The 18750-nt window shown below is 49.4% G+C and overlaps 7 protein-coding genes across 7 annotated transcripts; 4 read left to right on the top strand and 3 right to left on the bottom strand.

Moving 5' to 3' along the window:
- Positions 1–444: 444 nt before the first annotated feature.
- N7446_005054 (uncharacterized protein) lies at positions 445–1800 on the bottom strand (the record flags this gene model as incomplete). Its single annotated transcript, XM_058513802.1, has 1 exon — positions 445–1800. One exon carries the CDS (start codon positions 1798–1800, stop codon positions 445–447), a length of 1356 nt encoding a protein of 451 aa, XP_058375131.1.
- Positions 1801–2236: 436 nt separating this feature from the next.
- Positions 2237–2545, top strand: N7446_005053 (uncharacterized protein; the record flags this gene model as incomplete). Its single annotated transcript, XM_058513801.1, has 1 exon — positions 2237–2545. The coding sequence occupies one exon, from the start codon at positions 2237–2239 to the stop codon at positions 2543–2545; it is 309 nt and encodes a 102-aa protein (XP_058375130.1).
- A 1289-nt stretch (positions 2546–3834) lies between these two features.
- On the bottom strand, positions 3835–6456 carry N7446_005052 (fungal specific transcription factor domain-containing protein; the record flags this gene model as incomplete). The annotated part of the gene is made up of 5 exons (XM_058513800.1): positions 3835–4028; positions 4120–4317; positions 4698–5065; positions 5154–6036; positions 6306–6456. 5 exons carry the CDS (start codon positions 6454–6456, stop codon positions 3835–3837), a joined length of 1794 nt encoding a protein of 597 aa, XP_058375129.1.
- Positions 6457–8806: 2350 nt separating this feature from the next.
- On the top strand, positions 8807–10521 carry N7446_005051 (uncharacterized protein; the record flags this gene model as incomplete). The annotated part of the gene is made up of 4 exons (XM_058513799.1): positions 8807–8855; positions 8940–9390; positions 9473–10178; positions 10237–10521. 4 exons carry the CDS (start codon positions 8807–8809, stop codon positions 10519–10521), a joined length of 1491 nt encoding a protein of 496 aa, XP_058375128.1.
- A 730-nt stretch (positions 10522–11251) lies between these two features.
- N7446_005050 (uncharacterized protein) lies at positions 11252–12019 on the bottom strand (the record flags this gene model as incomplete). The annotated part of the gene is made up of 2 exons (XM_058513798.1): positions 11252–11825; positions 11892–12019. The coding sequence occupies 2 exons, from the start codon at positions 12017–12019 to the stop codon at positions 11252–11254; spliced, it is 702 nt and encodes a 233-aa protein (XP_058375127.1).
- A 630-nt stretch (positions 12020–12649) lies between these two features.
- On the top strand, positions 12650–14285 carry N7446_005049 (aldehyde dehydrogenase; the record flags this gene model as incomplete). Its single annotated transcript, XM_058513797.1, has 4 exons — positions 12650–13101; positions 13179–13572; positions 13627–14069; positions 14141–14285. 4 exons carry the CDS (start codon positions 12650–12652, stop codon positions 14283–14285), a joined length of 1434 nt encoding a protein of 477 aa, XP_058375126.1.
- Positions 14286–16087: 1802 nt separating this feature from the next.
- On the top strand, positions 16088–17968 carry N7446_005048 (MFS transporter; the record flags this gene model as incomplete). Its single annotated transcript, XM_058513796.1, has 4 exons — positions 16088–16401; positions 16460–16836; positions 16892–17168; positions 17245–17968. 4 exons carry the CDS (start codon positions 16088–16090, stop codon positions 17966–17968), a joined length of 1692 nt encoding a protein of 563 aa, XP_058375125.1.
- Positions 17969–18750: the final 782 nt, after the last annotated feature.

The raw sequence follows: 18750 nt of genomic DNA, 5'->3' as shown, positions 1-18750 counted from the left end.
GGTGAGCAAGCGACTAGTTCGAATATCAGGCGGTCTTACACCTTGGCGGGTTTGTTGTCCGGCAGTATGCCGCAACTGTTCCATATCATGTTAGATGGATATGTACACAACTATAGACGAGATCCTTCACCATACGTACCCTGTCGTGTTCACTACTAGCTAAATAGATCCCGGTCCGAGACTTATGAGGGCTGCGTGGGATATAATTGGACCAGCGTTATTAATTGTCTGACATCGTTCGATCCTATCTATGTCAGTATGAAGCAGGCTTTGAAATCAGTGCGAGGCTTACGGTTTGCCACCATTTGCAAAGAACAAGTATATCAATGGGTCGGTAGTGTTCAATTCCTCACCATCAAGGTTGGGGACGCTCCAGCGATTGGCTGGAGCGGAGTCTGTCTTGGGCTGCAACAAGAAAGAGCCCAGTATTGGCCCATAATCAAGTTAAGGTGAGTTGGAAAAGTTCTTGGAAGTTAGGCGTTCAAATCGATAGCCTTGACGAATAGATTGGTGATATGCCTCCGCATTTTGTACGAGCCGGCGGGGAAAATGAAGATCAGGCAGCGGTGCATCAAGCACTTTTCGGGCCGACTTTGTGCTCGCATTCTGTTCAGGCAGGGAGGTCATGTAAGGAAAGTGTATCATAGGGTCGAAATTGATGAGAATCAGTATATGGTGATTGGGGGGCAATCCTTCAGCAGAGGTAGAGTATATGATCGACCGCTCGTCACAAACAGTCCGAACAAGACTAGTGGACGAGTCTGGACATAGTAGGGCCAGTAGATCCGAGGGAGCATCCTTGGAAGGCCATAAGCAAACACCACGAGAGTCGAAATGCTCCACGCCCCTTTCGTGAATTGCACAGCTACGTTCCCGCGTTCGAAGTCGCAAGCAGTGCTGAGAGCGCACCCCATCTGCTTGCAAATTAGGGTCAACGTAGGTCGCCGCAGCCAGGTGGTAGCTGCTGTGCCTGGTATCTGCCGGAATGAAGTCGAAACGTTGGTCCAGAGGACGGCTAATATCATGCTCAGCGTGGCGATCGCGAACCAGTGGTTTTCCCTGGAGCTGGCTATGAGCTTCACCTGAATCCATCGTATCAGTGAGGCGGGTAAGCTCCTTTGAATGCATCGCCAGGGCTTCGTCTGGCCTAGGAAGCGGTGTGGTGTAGTAGGTACGATAGTTTTCGCTTCTGCCGTCGAGCCATTCACGGCGGCATTCAACGATGACCGGTCGGCCCTTTTCCTCGTCCACTTGTATTGAGAGATCAGCCCACATTTCGTGAATAGGGCCTTCACGATGATCAAGGCGCCAAAGACGTCCATTACCCTGGTTATTCTTATGATTCGGGGCGTAGCATGACCAGTGGTAGAAGGAAGACTCTTGCTGGTCTATTATGGAGACCACATAAAGATGCCCCTCGTAAATCTCAAAACATATTCTCTTGCCAAGCTCGACATCGACAAGACGTTCTATGGAGAACTGAGTTCGTCCCAGCGTTTCAAAATCTATGCCCCACAGTACCCAAACGGTTGTGAACATGCCACACCAGATATATAGAAGGGTGTGTCGGACAAAAATTGGATCCGAGGAGGAGACTGGTTCGTGGAGAAGGAAAGGAAGGAACGATCTCTGTCGAGCCTGCTCTGGGTGAAGCTCTAAATCGATGGCGACCAGATCACCCTCATTTGAATTGGCTTGGCTGAACAGAAGGATCAAGATATCGCAACTGAACCGTAGAAGGGTGGTTTGTTCCCCCACATCTGAGAGAATGTATTCAAGTCCGATGAGGTCACGGTTCATATGGTCGAGGTCCAAAACACGCTCTTTTTGGTCTGCATTGTGTACATCCAGTAGACGAATTTGGTTTTTGACTCGATAGCACAGAAAGCCTTGGTGGTATAAGAAGTCTGCGGCATAAGCCAGCACTGAAACAGAATATGGGGACGCAGTGGAAACTGCTTCATGAACATCAAAGCGATGCTGGATGGCCCTGATAATAGCCGGTCTTAGTGGCGCAAGCTACTTGTCCTTCTTTGCGGTAAAGTAGAATATTCTAAGATAAGTTTCAGCATGGTGTGTTGGTCCATAGCGGGTAGAAATCTTTTGTTCGTTATTGCTCACCTTGACAGTAGCCCGTGCAATGATGCAATTTTTCATTAAGCTAAACATTGAGCGGCTTGAGCGACTGAGGTGCATATAGTCTCGAATGTCGAGGTAGGCTGCTATGTGGAAGAGAATGTCGAATGGTGAGGACTACAAGGTACGTGATGACTTCGAGGTAGGTGATGACTTCGAGGTAGGTGATGACTTCGAGGTAGGTGATGAAGACATATTCATAGACAGAGCCAGTGATCCAGGGCAAAATTGGAAGGGGGCAGTACAAGATGGCAGAAACGATCAGACACCAAGTGGCACAATGATCCACTTTATTTATTTGGCCCAGGAAGCTAGCCCTGGAATAGGGCTCCCGCTGTGCCAAGCTGGCCATCGAGCCCCTGAAATTCCATCGGCCAATGGTATCTTTATCTTACCTGCTGAGGATTGATTGGCCAACGGGGCTTATAGTGGCGCCGATATATTCCTAGGTGCGATATGGATCCCAAAACCCAAAGTGCTGCCAGGCAGCGCTATTCGACGGAAGAGAGCCAACGGATCAGCACTAAAGGTATATCATTGAACAGGAATTCGAGCCAGACAGAAAAAAGTGGGAGGCGTGTGGTCTGCAATGTGGTTGCGACAACATCATCCCTGCTTTCAAAGAGCACTATGATGGCTTCGTGCGCAGAAGTCAAACTGAGGCGATCTTTGACATGTCCACCCTACAAAGTGCTTTGCCCAGGATGCTCTCGGTCTCGGTTAGCAGAGGCCAAAAAAAAGAGGTCGAAACCGGACCATTCCAACAAATAAAACTCGGTATCTAATGAAGATTGGAATTCATCAAGTGAGGCGGATTGGCATATTGAAAGTGAGACTTATTGCGACACACACGATGAAGCGGAGGAGTCCAATGCAATTGATGATGCATATAAAATTCCGAAAAGCGACTGGTGAGATTATGGCCCATGCAGGACAAGTAATGGGGGAGGCTAGGAAATAGTGGCTTGATGTCGGGCCTCACGCTTTAATTTGGCCATAAATGGAACCGAGGGACATTTACAATCGAGCAACTGCAACTCAACCTTGAAATATTACAGGCAGCCATCTGGTGTTTTATGTCACAATGCATTTTGATCATGTCATACGATCAAGGTTCGTAAGAGCCTTGTTCTATTTCTGATATGAGAGGCGATAGCGGTTGGCACCGCCCCTATCATACTGACCCGAACTGACTCCCAGACAGCACTCGCCTATAGGAATGTAGTAACGCAAAAAAAGTAAGAAACACTACTGCATATCACCGAATGGTTTTCGTCGCCTTTAATATATTCAATCAATCCTACTGTGTTCTATAACATGGCATTGAATCAGATACAGATTTAATCTCCCAAAGAGCCACTCCCAACGCCAAAAAGACTATTCTACATCACCTCGACGATCGGTATCGCCCTCTTCACGTCCTCGACCCAGTCACGAATATTCTCTACCAAACTTCGGGCAATTCCTGGCTTGGTCCCCTTGCCGACGAAGAATTCTGGGTTTTGATCCTTGTAGATGTGCTCAAGTTCAAAGCCATCTGACAGCGTTATATCACACGCTCGTCGGAATCCAGCTTTGAGGGTATCGTCAGATATATTGGGAATCATGAAGTCAACGTGCATAGTAGAATCTACATATCCGTCAAGACGACAATGAACTTCTGATTGATGGCGGACCGAATTATTGGCTGCAGCTCTTCTAGAGATAATCTTGAACAGCAAAATTTTGCGCCTGGCCTGTGAACCAGTCCTCGCTCAGGGGATCAGGAGCGTGACTCTGCCCATGGTACGCAATATTACCGACACCAGAATCATACATGACCTCGTAGCCTCGACATGAAGATTCGTTCGTACCTTGGGTTTGTTGACCTTCCGCATGGGGCACCGGAGCTCCTATGACGCAATTAGAGTTAGTAGAGAAAGAACGAAAAGCAACCATTTCATGAGGACAGATAAAACCAGAAATCAAGTTCGTTCAACATACCAGTATTCCCCCGTTCTTGTAGACGATTTCTGAGACCCTCAAGGACCTGAATTGCCCGTGTTGCGGATTCGACTTCGGGCGCGTAGTGCCTAAGTATCGCCATTGCTAGAGAAAGCGGGTTGTCGACAGAGGTTCTGGTGTCATCCTGAGGAGAGCATAGTAGTGCAGCTATGGCGATAGTGCTTGCACTGAAGGTGACTAGTGCAAGAAAGTTAGATATGTTGACGTACTAGCTGATGTAGTTAAAGCGCACAGTAAACGGTCCACCATGCTGAGCAACTGTATACACTATCTATGCCATGATACAACACACATATCAATTCATGCGCTGTACTCAGACACACTTGGCACATCCTCCTGGCTAGTTCCACTCCCAGGCTGTTCTGGTCTGGTATGGTCGAATCCAGATTCCCATCTGAAGCAGAGCGGGCCAGGTACGGAATGAGTGGTCGAAGCAGGAGAAGACGTATGTAAAGGAACCTGAAAGGGATGAGTGTTCGTGATAACAATGGTTTCGACAGGTTTTAACCAGAAGTCGCACCTGCAGTACAAGACCCTGGCTTGAAGCAGAGAATTACCCGTTGAAACTCCTGAATTCTCTGAAGGAGCTTGCAGTCGCAGTTCCCTTGGCAGAGATTCAAAGAATTGATCCAGTTTCAAATTCAGTCGCAGCATTTCGTGCATGTCCGGCGTGGATCTCTCCAGATGGTTACCAGTGGTGGAAACTTGTGCACCGCCGTTTCCTGGATAGAAAGAAGATAACACCTCGTTCAAAATGTCCAGGAGGTGGATCGAATGTATAAACACACCTATTCGACATTTTGATGCTACTGGCTGTGTACCTTCTCCATTCTCCAGAAGATACTCGTCGTCCACCATGAGTGGTAACGGTACCAGTGAGCTATGTGTGAGCATGGCCGGCCTCCCGAAGGTTGTGCACATTAACCTTCAGGTGGTTATACATTTGATTAGCCACCATTTTCTTGTCCCGACGCACGTACCGAGCTGCTCCCTTGACATATTGCTTTGCTTACCTTTCTAATGTTACACATGTGTACCAGATCCGTCTCCTCATTTCTCTTTCGAGTTGATTGCTTGATATGGAATCGCTGCGGTCGAGATGGAGGCCGAGACTTTGAGCCACTCGTATCGCAAGCCCCACTAAGTTCCAACACCGACTCGAATACATGGTCGACTGGAGATGGAGAGCGGTTAATAGTAGCATCTGGACAACCGGTAACGAGGCCACATCGAGAGCATCAACTGACACAATTTTTCTCGCACGTTGGTAGAAATGATCCGACGTAGAAGTTCGGCTTCCGATATGTACAATAGCGCTGAATCGACAGCCAATTGCAAGGACAAGGTTCAATGTCGCCAGCATGACCAGGTCGTCAATTGTTTCCGGCATTTCTGTCAAGGTTGCTGGCTCCCAAATATGCCTATAAAACTGCATGAATGCCGGTTTGTGCAGGATGGGGAATACGGAATGCGGAATGTCCCAGAAGCACTTCAAGTAGCTGTCCGCGACCTTGCGAACTGGGAGAAGGTCAAGGCCGGACAGTTGACTTGCCTGTCGTTCAGCCCGCTCTACACCAAGCGTTTCGAGATTGCACTCGTCTGTGTGGGAGTTTGATAGCTCGTCAAACCTGATTCTTTTGCCCAGGGTCACTTGTATGCGTTCAACGAATGCGATTGTTGAAGATGCCCCATACTGTACACCAGGATCCCGGTCACATGGGGAGACGGTTGCCAGCGCATCGGAAGATTTCGTTTTACTAGCAGACAAAGCCGTGTTGGATGCCATGCAAATTGTGGATCCACTGTGCGTTGTAGACCTGACAAGAACATCGGCACAGCGGGACGCTTCTATTATGTCATCTTCGCGATGTGCTGAGGACTTTGGCCGATGGTTTGCTGCAAGAGTCAGTAGCCATGTCCTTGTACTTCGCACGGGGCGGGACTCTGGACGCAGCCTACTTCTAAACGTGTTCACAGTGCTATTGCTCTGACTAACGATGGGACTGTCACCTAACCACGTATGCTTAGGTTGGCTTCCCCTCTCCAGTTGCTCTACCCTGCTTTCCAATGCCTGGATATGTCTGCGGAGTTGTTATCGGCGGAATATAATTGAATTTTGCGGTGCAATAACATACTTGCGGGTGTTTAGTGTTCCCTCCTCATACAAGCAATCTTCTCCCGAGTCACGTCTTTCACAGGGAGAGCAAACTGGACGCCTGCCGTCACAGCGAGCCTTGCGCATGCGACAGCAGTTGCAGGCCAGTGGGGTTTTGCGACGCTTCGAGGGCCGTGCCTCAGGAAGTGTGTTGGTCGCATTAGCGAAGCTAGCGAAGACAGAGTCCAATCCGCTCTCCAAGCTAATCCTGGCGGACGACATCTGGAATTGGCACTAACGGCTAAAGCTAAGAGGTGGAGAACACGTCGATAAGTAGCTTGATGAGCTTGGATTATGCCTCTTTGACGCGTGGGTGAAAGAAAGACGAGCCAGATCTCAGGGCCACGAGCGGCCTAAGGTTATGTACAATGTCGCAGAATTGCGGGGTTGAGTGTGGGCAATCGCAGAAGTGGGGAACTCTACGCTAATAATTGCTGTTTGTTGGGAGCCACCTGGACTCCGGGAATTGAAAACGGCAGTTTTTAGATGTTGCCAGGAAATTCCTTGAAGCCAGCTCCCATATAGTCAGCACCATCCACACTTGCTGCAATGACCCCTGCCCTGCCACCGAACAACAAACCCATGCAAGTTATGAACAGTTCATCAAAAACTGTTGGCTTACACCACTTTCGTACACCGTATGTCTCGGACTGAACAAGTGGCCTGATCTTTAATCATCCGACGAATCGATTCAACATGTATGCCTGAAACGAGCGAAGTGAGAGGAAGGGGTTACCTTCACGGGCAACGGATACACCTGTTGTCAGAATACTTTATTTACGTTATCGTTAAAGTATTCGCATTCTCACTCGTGGTGCAAAAAGCCTGCGAATACAGATATGATTACGAATATTCGTAACGAATATATGTATCGAATAATATATTTGTTATTCATGCCGACCTCAATCGGGCGTTCCTGGGTTGCGACTAAAAACCGTTGTTCGCCAACCATACGCTAGGACTTAAGACACACGTAGTATCCTTCATGTTGTCCATAACACCGTGGAGTCATCGCTCCCTATGTGTAATTGAACCTTCGCCAAAAGCATCAAGCCTTTGTGGGTGGGAATGCCAAGCCGAGCAAAATGGCGAAAAGGCTACTCAGCATGCATCTCTTCTGGGCTAATTAGGAACTGGCCGACATCATATACCCTTCATCAGGCAAGAGGGATAGCTTTCTGGTGTGAAAAAGCGAGCGTAGGCGATCTCATAGTTTGTAGGGAGCTCTTGTAGGAGAGTAGGATGCCCTCAGGTGATCGGCCCGTATCATACATTTCGTGCATATTAATAAGTTAGTTCTTCCGTTTGTGCGGTTTTTGTTTTACTGAAATACCGGTTTCCACTAGTCGACTTTAAACGTGAATTATTCATATATTCATGACTTTGCGGATATGAATGTCACTCTTATTCCTATTCATATTATGCAATTAATATAATTCATATGCGCAATTACTCATGAATGTTGCCTAAATATTCCTTTCCGAGCCTTAGTCAATTGTTCAGCTGGCGCCCAGAAACGAAGTGTGGTGTCTGAGGGGTAAACTGTTTTCGGATATAGCTGTAATATGAATGCGAATATATCACGCGCTTATTCGCATTTATCTGTTCCTTTCCGAGCCCTAATCGTGGCTCAATCGGAAACTCATGACTCAGCTCTATTGGTACATCCCTAGCCAAGCACCATGTCCTACAGCGTTGACATGACCGTGTTGACATATAGCATACAATACATCAGAATCACAATTGCACGCCAGCATTTTTACTACTATCGGAAACATTATCAGTGGAACATCACCACCTGTGAATATATCCGTCTTAAGACACTGTTATACAGCGAAATACTGTCGCCTGAGGACCATTGTTGTATTCTGGAATACATGTTTACAATTACCTTCGTCCACGGTAGAATAGCGGAGGTCGCGTTCGCCAAGGCCCTGAATGACCCGAGGAAATAAAGATACATAAACACATGCCGTCATAGTCCGGCTTAGTGGTCATTTAATTGCCGAAATTTATCATGTTAGGCCAAGCATAAGGACCGAAGTGTTTCGTGTCGGAAGGTCTTTCACCCTCCCGGTGCTCTCGTTCCACTACGCAGTCTTAGCGGCTTGAGCAACCGCATTTTGTTTCCGGCCGGGATCGATTCCGGATTGCGGGGCGGATCCACTGTGACAGGGAATGCGCGGTACTTAGGGAGTCGAGTTGGTTTCTCTTGCGGAACCAATAGACGAGTTTCTGGTTCCTAAGGAATACGCGTAGTAAACTCCGTCATGCAAGCCGTGAGGAAATGTGGCCTGTTATGTCTTCTAAATCCGTAGAATTTCGGCACTTGGCGCGTAGTGCCGGTCTGGCTCTCCCACTAGTGGTTCAGATACCCGAAGGGTTCGCTCTTCAAAAGGGAGCCTTAAGACGGTCGGTTAGAAAGAATGAATACTTCGATATTTACCCTTCATACAAAACGGTTGTAGAATTGACTCCGGGCTATCTTACAAACATCGGCTGATGCTCAAAATGTCGTCTTCGTTGGCTATAGTTGGAGTAGAAGGCCGCCAAGTTACAGGTGATCCTTTTCCCTTTCCGCTCTGTTTGATATTGATCCAAGTCCCCTTTTTCCTCGACACTAATATGTTGTAACCTCGTACAGTTCCTACTGGTCTTTTCATTCACAATGAATTTGTGCCGTCTCTGACCGGCCAAACATTGCGCTTAGAGAATCCCTCAACAGGCGAAGAGCTCGGAACCATCTCCGCTGCCGGGAAAGAGGACATTGACAAGGCCGTAGAGTCGGCCAAGGCTGGCCTCCAGGCCTGGAAAGCAGTCCCAGGGTTTGCGAAAGGTCGCTTTCTCCTGAAGCTGGCCGATCTGATTGAGCGCGATGCCCAGGATCTGGCATCGCTCGAGGCTGTGGATGCCGGACTGCTCTTTACGGATTCCATGGAAACGAACATCCCACAGGCGCTTGGCTGTCTTCGCTACTATGCTGGTTGGGCTGATAAGATCGATGGGAAAGTGCTCGAGATGGATGGTGGTATTGCCTACACCCACCGTGAGCCGCTAGGTGTCTGTGCTGCAATCGTTCCTTGGAATGCCCCACTGTAAGTTACTTACCCATTTCCATGCGAGATATCCCCGATGTCAATTAACGGTGCTGAAATTGACATCTCCGCCGGCCGGTAGAATGATTACAATCTGGAAGCTTGCCCCAGCGCTGGCGACAGGCAATGTCCTGATCATCAAGAGTTCAGAGGTGTCTCCACTTTACGCTCAGCGATTGGCGCAGCTCATCAAGGAAGCAGGCATTCCAGCTGGAGTAGTAAACATCGTGACCGGCGAAGGAGCCGGCGCTGGCCAGGCTATTTCCGAACATATGGAGGTCCGCAAAGTTGCATTCACCGGCAGTGCAATCGCAGGTCGCAAAATCCTGGAAGCTGCGTCACGCACCAACTTAAAGAAAGTGAGCCTCGAGCTGGGCGGCAAAGGCCCGTCGATTGTCTTCGACGATTGCGATCTTGAAAATGCCCTGTTCTGGACGCGCATTGGAATTACCGCGAATAATGGGCAGGTTTGTGCGGCGGGTTCGCGCATCTACGTCCAGGATACTATCTACGATCGCTTCGTCGAAGCGTATCAAAACGCCGCCGCCAACAATCCAACCGTCGCTGGCAATCCGCTAGATGCTGCGACTACCAAGGGTCCCGTGGTGAATTGCACCCAGCATCAGAAGATCTTGGATTATATTCGGCAGGGTAAGAAGTCTGGTGCCCGGTTGCTGTTCGGAGGAGAAAGATTGGGCAAAAAGGGGTATTTTGTTCAAAACACAGCCTTTGCAGACGTCGCGGATGATGCAACAATTATGCGTGAAGAGATTTTTGGTCCCGTTGCAGTAAGTTATTTCCCACTAATTCTTCGAGCCAATGATATTTACTCCATGGGAAATTCAGAGCATTGCCAAGTTCTCCACCGAGGAAGAAGTTATCACCAAAGCCAACGACTCTCATTACGGTCTCAGTGCGGCCCTTTTCACCAATGACATCAATCGCGCCCACCGCGTCCCGAAGGCACTTGATTTTGGCCAGGTCACGCTAAACGCATGGGCAGTGCTCAGTCCCAATGTTCCATTCGGCGGAGTGAAGGAGAGTGGGTTCGGGCGCGATATGGGTGAGGATGCCCTTGAAGGCTGGACAACCGTCAAGGCAGTCAAGTATCATATCCTTCCACGCTTCTAGACCGAATTTTATGACAAGGACGAGATGCCTTTGTTTTATCTTGGAATTGAAAATCCATTTCTCTGTACCATTCTTTCCTTCGCTAGGTCACATTTTACCTAGACTGAGGGCTTGCTGGGGAATATAGGAGATTAATTGCAAGGCGTACTATTTCACAGAGGATATTTAGTTTTTGCTGCAGTACATCACTCACCCATCTTGAACATGCTATCGATGTTAGGAGGGACAAGGGAAGGAGAAAAATTACCGGCACATCAAAGTGGCGTGTAAGGAATCGACTTGGTGTTTTTCACTTCAAGTCTTCTCCGGTAAGCATTGAAATAGAATGCATCTTATCGAAAACATTTCTGGTTCATATCGGGCCATGATATCCTGAAGACGGGCCAGATTCTCGCCATAAATGCCATAAATGTTAGTCACAAGGAAGTCGCCCGCTGGTACGAAGGTCAGTATCGGCTTCGAAAGCACAGCTCTGGCTCGGAGCAAAAGGACTTACGGTTAAAGGAGTTTCCGACGTATGTTTTGGAACCCAATGTTTTGGTCATGATCAATTGGAGAATCCAAATCATGCTCGGGCAGTTACTCCAATTTATTGTATGCGGAACTCAGCGAGCCATAGCGATGTTTTCATTAAGACGTGCCCTTTGCTACCTGTGCCCTGTGAAGCTAATAGTCTACCCTATCCAATTGTGGTGCATCACTGAAACAGGATCTTTGATTTCTAATTCACTTATATATCAATAACCTTCCCATCCAACCAGTCCTTAGAAAACTGATAAAGTAGATCATGCTTTTCTCCACAAACAGTGTCAAAGTGCCTTCTGTGCCCAGGCATATCTTTTAGCACAGCAACACCCATGATGAGCTCCTGACAGTAGGCAAGACACTTGTATCCCTCAGGATACGAGTTGAGCTTCTCCTCATCGATCCGAGGAATCTTGTTGGGGTTGACAGGTAACAGCTTGTCTTTCTCGTACCAGTGACGAACTAATCGGGCGCCCCAGCGGCCGTTCGCTTTCTCGAAGAAGAAACAGAATCGGCAGTCGGCCTCGGCGTCAACTTCGCATCCGTCGATTGTGAAGCGCTGAGTGATCGTCGCCTTCATTTTGGTGACGGCTCGAGTGGCATCGGGAGTAATGTCCGTGGTAACTCCGAGGCAGCGGTGCATGATAAAGGCCCCCTCGTCCATGCCGGTCTTGGAAGCGGCAATGAATTCTTTATAGGAGACTCGACCGGACCAGGTGGTGTATACATGCGCATCCTCGTGAAAGATTGACTCGAAGTTCTCCCACTCGCAAGCATCACTATGGCGGATTAAGAAATGGACGCTGAAGATATTTTGGATCTTGATTCCTTGAATCTCAGCTTACCGGTAGCAGGGCCAGCCCTCCGCAAGCTCGCGCAGCTTCGCTCGCTCTAAAACGAGATTGTCAGGACCATTGTTGCGAATAGCCTGCGCAGGCCAGGTGCCTTGGGGCAGAGTGTGTAGATTAAGCATGGTGTAATTTAGGATCTCGCGTGGAAGTTGCAGATGATGCTTTAACGCCTCCGGTATGAAAAGAAGAATATATACCTGCTTCGGGATATCCGGGAACACGGTTAATGCCACTGCCGATGTATTCCCCGGGCGAGCCGCTCCTGACACACCAAAGCGTGGGATGTGGAGAGAGCGGAATAGATTGTAGTCCAGAGGAATCATTTCCGGTGATGCGGCTTAGCTCCTATGCTCCAGCCCTATATCACAACAGATTTTGTTACCCCTATATTTGACGCGGAAGGGTTCTGGAAGTTCCCGCCTCCTTCCAATCGGGTGTTTCCTTCACGGAAGTCCCGACAATAACGGCATTGTCTGTTTATACGCGTGCCGGAGATATATCTCTGGAACGCCACGAACCGGAGGTAACTCAAGGTCTACTGCAAAACTGGGATCCGGAGGTCACCCGGGGCCCCAGTTTGGAAACAGTCTCGGAATATGAACTCTATGTCGCTCATTGGCAATCCCCACCATTTTCCACTTAAGATTGGACAGCTCATCTCTTTTAAACCCCTCCACCAGCATTAGGTTCTCTTCGTTTGCGTCCGAATCTCCATATTCCCCCCTAAATATCTTATCTCTCTCCCTTAAAGCATGGCGAACGAAAAGCCGGTGACCCCGCTCATCATTAACAATGAGTTCGTTGAGACAGATATCAAGTTCGAAGTCCACGCCCCTGCGACCGGCGAGCTGAGCGGCTACTGTGCTGGTGTCTCCGTCGAGGAGGCCAAAGGCGCAGTTGACAACGCCCAGGCTGCCTTCCACGCATGGAAGAAGACCAAGTACAATGAGCGCCGCGAGATCCTGCTCAAGGCCGCTGAAATCATGGAGTCGCGCAAAGAGGAATTCATCCAGTACCAGCGCGAAGAGACTGGTGCCAGTCGCCCCTTCACCGAGTTCACCTTCGGTCTAGGTGTGGAATTTATCCGGGACTTTGCTGGCCGAATCTCCTCCATCCAGGGTATTGTGCCTAACGTCAACCGCGATGGCGAGGGTGCTATTGTGTTCAAGGAGCCATACGGTGTGATCCTGTCAATTGCACCTTGGTGAGTGTTCACGGTGATGTAGTACTCCGATAACGTGCGGAATGTAAGTTGACTCAAAAGCTTATCTGGTTGCATAGGAATGCGCCTTTCATCCTTGGTGTCCGTGCCGTTGCGCAGCCTCTCGGCGCTGGTAACACCGTCGTACTCAAGGGATCCGAGCTCTCGCCCAAGTGCTTCTGGGCTATTGGCGACGTCTTCCGGCAAGCTGGTCTTCCCGCTGGATGTCTGAATGTTATCTTCCATCAGGCCTCCGACGCCGCAGCTGTCACCAACGCCTTGATCGGACACCCTGCAGTCCGCAAGGTTAACTTCACTGGTAGCACCAATGTCGGCTCGATCATTGCTTCCACTGCTGGCAAGTACATTAAGCCTGTGCTGCTTGAGCTGGGTGGTAAGGCGTCCGCTGTTGTTTTGGACGACGCGGACCTGGACAAGGCCGCCATGAACTGCGTCATTGGCTCCTTCATGCACGTAAGTACCACCCATGACATCAGTGACCAGGAACAAAGCAATTAACCTATATAGTCCGGACAAATCTGCATGTCGACGGAGCGCATTGTCGTGCAGCGCTCGATCGCCGAAGAGTTCCGCCAGAAGCTTGCCGGGACAGCTGAGAAGCTGTTCGGTAAGGACGCGCCTGCCCTGGTGCTGGTCAACTCCGCCGCTGCGGTCAAGAACAAGAAACTCGTGGGCGATGCCGTGTCCCGCGGTGCGACCCTGCTATTCGGTAACGCCAACGCCAACGAGTCAGTCAACGCGGCTATGCGCGCGATCATTGTCAACAACGTGACCAAGGAAATGGATATATACGCTACCGAGTCGTTCGGACCGACAGTGTCGCTCATGGTGGTGGACACAGAAGAGGACGCGATCGCACTGGCTAATGACACGGAATACGGCCTCACCGCTGCGGTGTACACCCAGAACCTGTTCCGCGGATTGCGGGTGGCGAAGGAGATTGACTCGGGGTGAGTGAATTGATCACATCATACCGTATTTCAGAGCCACTTGAACAAGTGCTAACTCCCAGTTTTATTAGTGCTGTCCACATCAACTCAATGACAGTGCACGACGAGCCAGTCCTGCCCCACGGTGGATGGAAGAGCAGCGGGGTTGGTCGCTTCGGAGGAGCCGCAGGCTATGAAGAGTTCCTGCAAAGCAAGTCTGTGACTTGGCACGAATAGATCCTGACCATGAGATGTCCGGACTTTTGTCCCTTGGAAAGAATGGGGCTAGGAGGACTTCTCCCAATTGGGGCGTTGAGCTGAGCCGCATACACCAATAGCGGAGCCTCGTCTCGTCCGGGCCCCTGTAACTAGGGAAGCAGGCGGCATACACGGAAGTACTGGAAATTTCAACGAACTCAATGGTCCGTTCTGTGTTATATGCCGCATCTTTACTCTCGGAGTGAGTCCGTATCGCATTCGCTCTGTTGTGATTCGTTTCCTCGGCACCTCTTCGTTAGTGCCTGGTGTCCGTCTCCCCAAAAGACAGTAAAGATTATATCTATAAATAAAGGAAGATAAGTCTAGTAAAAATAAAGAAAGATAAGGCGAAACATCCGAATACAACTTGGACTAATATACGGGGTGCACCAGGCCCAGCATTTCCTCAGGAATAAGTAATATCTACTGCAACCCCTATTCCCCAGTCCGTCGCTAACATCATTGAGACCGTCTCTGCCCCGGCCACCAACGCTACCCTCGCCTGTCTCCACTGGCGTGCAGAGAACCGAGATCACCACCGCCATCTGCCCCGAGACTGAGTCCACCATACCTCCAGCATCCCCTGGGTGTCCCCTACTCGCACATCCGCCACCTTTACCGTCAGTCCCTTCGGCGCCACCCCCTCCTCCCCTTGGCCTCCTCGCCGCACAGAAGCTTGGACATCTGTTCTTCGCGGTAATATAAGTAAGGTAGCGTATTCCACAAGATAGCACGGAAACCAGCAAGTACAGATGCCAAAGGCTCAGATACATGTACAATATCAGAAGGATAGTCAGCTGTGGGTTGCCCTGCACGTAATATGTTAATGCCTGATGCTGCTTAGCATTGAATTGGTCAATGTTCTTTGCCGTTGGCAAGTGCTGTACTTTTACGGATCACGAAGGCAGAAATAGCCATATTTTCTAACAGCTTCTGTAACGGATGTTACTATGCGTGTTACTAAGGAATCAGGTGCTCGCCTATTAGTTTCGCAAGGGAGACCAAACAACTCCCTAACTACCACCCCGCATTCCCTGGTGCAGTGGATCCGCACCGCAATCCGGAATCGATCCAGGCCGGAAACTAAAACGCGGCTTCTTAAGCCGCTCAGACTTCTTAGTGGAGCGGGAGCGCCGGGAGGGTAAAGGATCTTCCGATTTTAAAAACTTCAGATAGTGCATAGATTGGAACCAACGTTAACACGCATGGCGAACGTTCCGCTTAAGTTTCGCCCCGCTTCCAATTAGAACGCAATTCCAGTTTCAGATTGCGATTTTGGCTTGGTTCCACTCTCACGTAGCTTAACTAGCGGTCGGGATGTATTCTCTTCCGTCCTTTTGCCATCTAGCATGAACATCCGGCCTGATAGACCCAGAGTGTCGAAACAAATCTCTACACTCAAGGGAGTCTTCGTCCCATGAGGAAGTCTCCATATGACAGTGTATTTATCTCTATAGGATGGGAAGTCTGCGTAGGAAGATTGCGCCATCTGATACGTCTTCATACACCCAAACCTACACCAATATAACAGTTCTTAGCTCTCGGTTTTCATTCCGGGGTCCTCATTCACTCGGCATCTAATTCATTAAAGATGCTTAGCACTGTATTGGCCCCACTGCTAGAAAGATTTCCAGGTTTACTCCTTCCTGCTACATATGTAAATTGGACTCTTCCCCTTTCACTTCCGCTCTCGACTTTTAGCTTTTTGTTTTATCTTTCCATTGAGACCTCCATAAAGGAAGCTTTGTCTAACCTTCTATTGCCAGTCAAAGCTTCTCGGGATGTCTGAACATCCCAATTCAAGAGCCGAGGAATGGCCCCAGAACACCGATACCGCTTTCATCGGCGAGTCTATCTCCTCGGTAGAAACGCACGATAGTTACGGTGCCGGGGGAAAGACATTGACAGCCCGCGCTTCAAGGAATTCGCATATGTCCTTGTCGGAACGAGTGACTACTATTGTGACCAATGCCACTGCCGACCCTAACTACGAGGTGGATTGGGAGGGTGAAGATGACTCAGAGAACCCCAAGAACTGGACACTGGGGTATAAAGCCATGGGAGTCTTTTTCCTGGCATGGAACACCCTCGTAGTGTGAGTATCCTGTCTGACCACTGGTCTGATGGGAATATCGAACTAACTGGCCCGGCAGTGTGTTATATTCAACCTCTTATACTTCGGGCACCACACCGATTGCCGATGAATTCGGCGAGTCCGAAACCATCGTTACTCTCGGATTGACATTTTATCTCATGGGTCTCGCCATCGGCTCTATGTTCATGGCGCCGCTCAGTGAAGTGTACGGACGTAAACCCGTCTGCGTGATCTGCCTGTTGATCTTCTCGGTCCTGATCATCCCCTGCGCGCTTGCCAAATCCGTTACGACATTGATCGTCGTTCGCTTTATCGGCGCTTTCTTCGGCAGTGTCATGATCTCCACTGCTCCTGGTATGGTCGCCGACCTGGTAGATGACGAGCACCGCGCGCTGGCAATCTCTATCTGGAGTATTGGCCCACTGAACGGACCAGGTCCGTAATCCCTGCTCCCCGTGTACCATGTCGAGCAATTCGTAACCCAAGACAGTCCTTGGTCCTGTAATTGGGGGATTCGTGACCCAATATCTAAGCTGGCGCTGGATGAACTGGATCGCGCTCATCTTGTCCGCCATCGCATTGGTCTTCGCTATCCTCCTTAAAGAAACATATGCACCAACCCTACTCCGAAAGAAAGCAGCTCGACTCCGCAAAGAAAGCGGTGAATCTCGCTGGTGGTGCCGCTACGACCAAAAGGCAGGCTTGTACGAGATCCTCAAGCTGAACCTCAGCCGCCCATTCATGATGGCCATCACCGAGCCAGTTTGGTGAGCCCTAAATTCCTAACTACCCTCCATCTCATAAGACACACACCCAACAGACCAAATACCTAACCAAAACTAGTATCTTCTGGAACATCTACATGGCAATCATCTACGGAATCCTCTACCTCTGCTTCGTAGCCTACCCAATTGTCTTCCAAGAAATCCGTGGCTGGGACCTTGGACTATCAGGCCTCGCTTTCCTCGGAATAGGAATTGGGTTGGTCCTCACAATCGCCTGCGAACCGCTAATCCGCCGCCTAATCAGCAACCACGCCGTCGACCCAGAAACAGGCAAACCACCAGCCGAAGCAATGGTCTCCTTCATCTGCATTTGTGCAGTCCTTATCCCAATCGGCGAGCTCTGGTTTGCCTGGACCTGTTCCCCAGCTTCGATTCACTGGATCGCTCCCCTTCTCGCGGGTATCCCTTTCGGCGCGGGAAACACCGGTGTTTTCGTCTATGCGTCTAATTACCTCACAGGTAGTTATGGCATGTATGCTGCCTCTGCGTTGGCTGGAAGTTCTGTAATTCGGAGTATCCTTGGGGGTGTTCTGCCGCTGGCGGGCTCGTACATGTATGCTAGTCTTGGGCCGAATTGGTCGGGGACGTTGCTGGGTTTGTTGGAGATTGTTATTGTGCCGATTCCGTTCGTGTTTTATAAGTATGGACACAAGATTCGGCAGCGCAGTGCGCTTATTATGCGCATGCAGGAGGATAAAAAAGAAGTTGGAGGGAAGAGCGCTAAGAGGTTAGCTCAGTTGATTTCGCAGAACGATGAGGAGAAGCAGGTTGGAATTCTTTAGCCCGGGACTTTGGTCTTTTGGTCTTGGTCTTTGATTAGCATCTGATACCCCGAGCCTTGCATTTGGGGTGTTGTAAAGTGCCTTTTATATTAGAGATGTTTAAAATACCAGTGGCCTGTGAAGCCGTGTCCAGGTGAATGATATTATGGCTTTTGGTTTTATATTGGCTTCACCGCTTGGTATCTCAATTGGTAACTTGTATCATACGCCCCATATGCTGCAAATTACGAAAGATCCTCTGATACTCTCCAGGTGCAATGGCATCAGCTGGGAACAGCACAACAGGCTTGACAGGCCCGGTAGTGGTATCACCGGACTGCTTCGACTCTGACGTTGAAGAAAAAGAGACGATGGTAGTAGTGACTCTCTCACATAGCCCACCACGTTCAACCACGTCCCCACAGGTAGTTCTTCAGTAGTCAGGTGGTCAAGGACTACATTGATATCAACAGAAACAGAGCCTAACGCTGCTTTGCTGCTTGGTTAGTTGCGTTCCAAAATCAGATGGCCAGTGGCGATGGTATAGCCCAGATAAATGGAAATCAAACAAAAACAACAAACCAAATGGCCTAGAAGAAAGAAATGACCACCTTGTGCAACAGATGTACCAAGATGAATAAGGGAAGAAGAAGAAAGAAGAGCAAGGGGTGAGAAGAAGGGGCAGCCCAACAGTGTAAAGCACAGAGAGTGCCTCACACTATGTGAGTACAAGCTAGAGATTACTGTGGATATTTATTTGCAATTCCATGCATAGCATCCATAATTGCTAGGCCGGAGACACC

This window comes from Penicillium canescens, assembly GCF_028828765.1.
Source record: "Penicillium canescens strain IBT 15451 chromosome Unknown utg000003l_segment0_segment0, whole genome shotgun sequence".
NCBI classification, from domain to species: Eukaryota; Fungi; Ascomycota; class Eurotiomycetes; order Eurotiales; family Aspergillaceae; genus Penicillium; species Penicillium canescens.
Note: the sequence above shows the minus strand (reverse complement) of the source record. Positions and strands in the feature narration are given on the sequence as shown.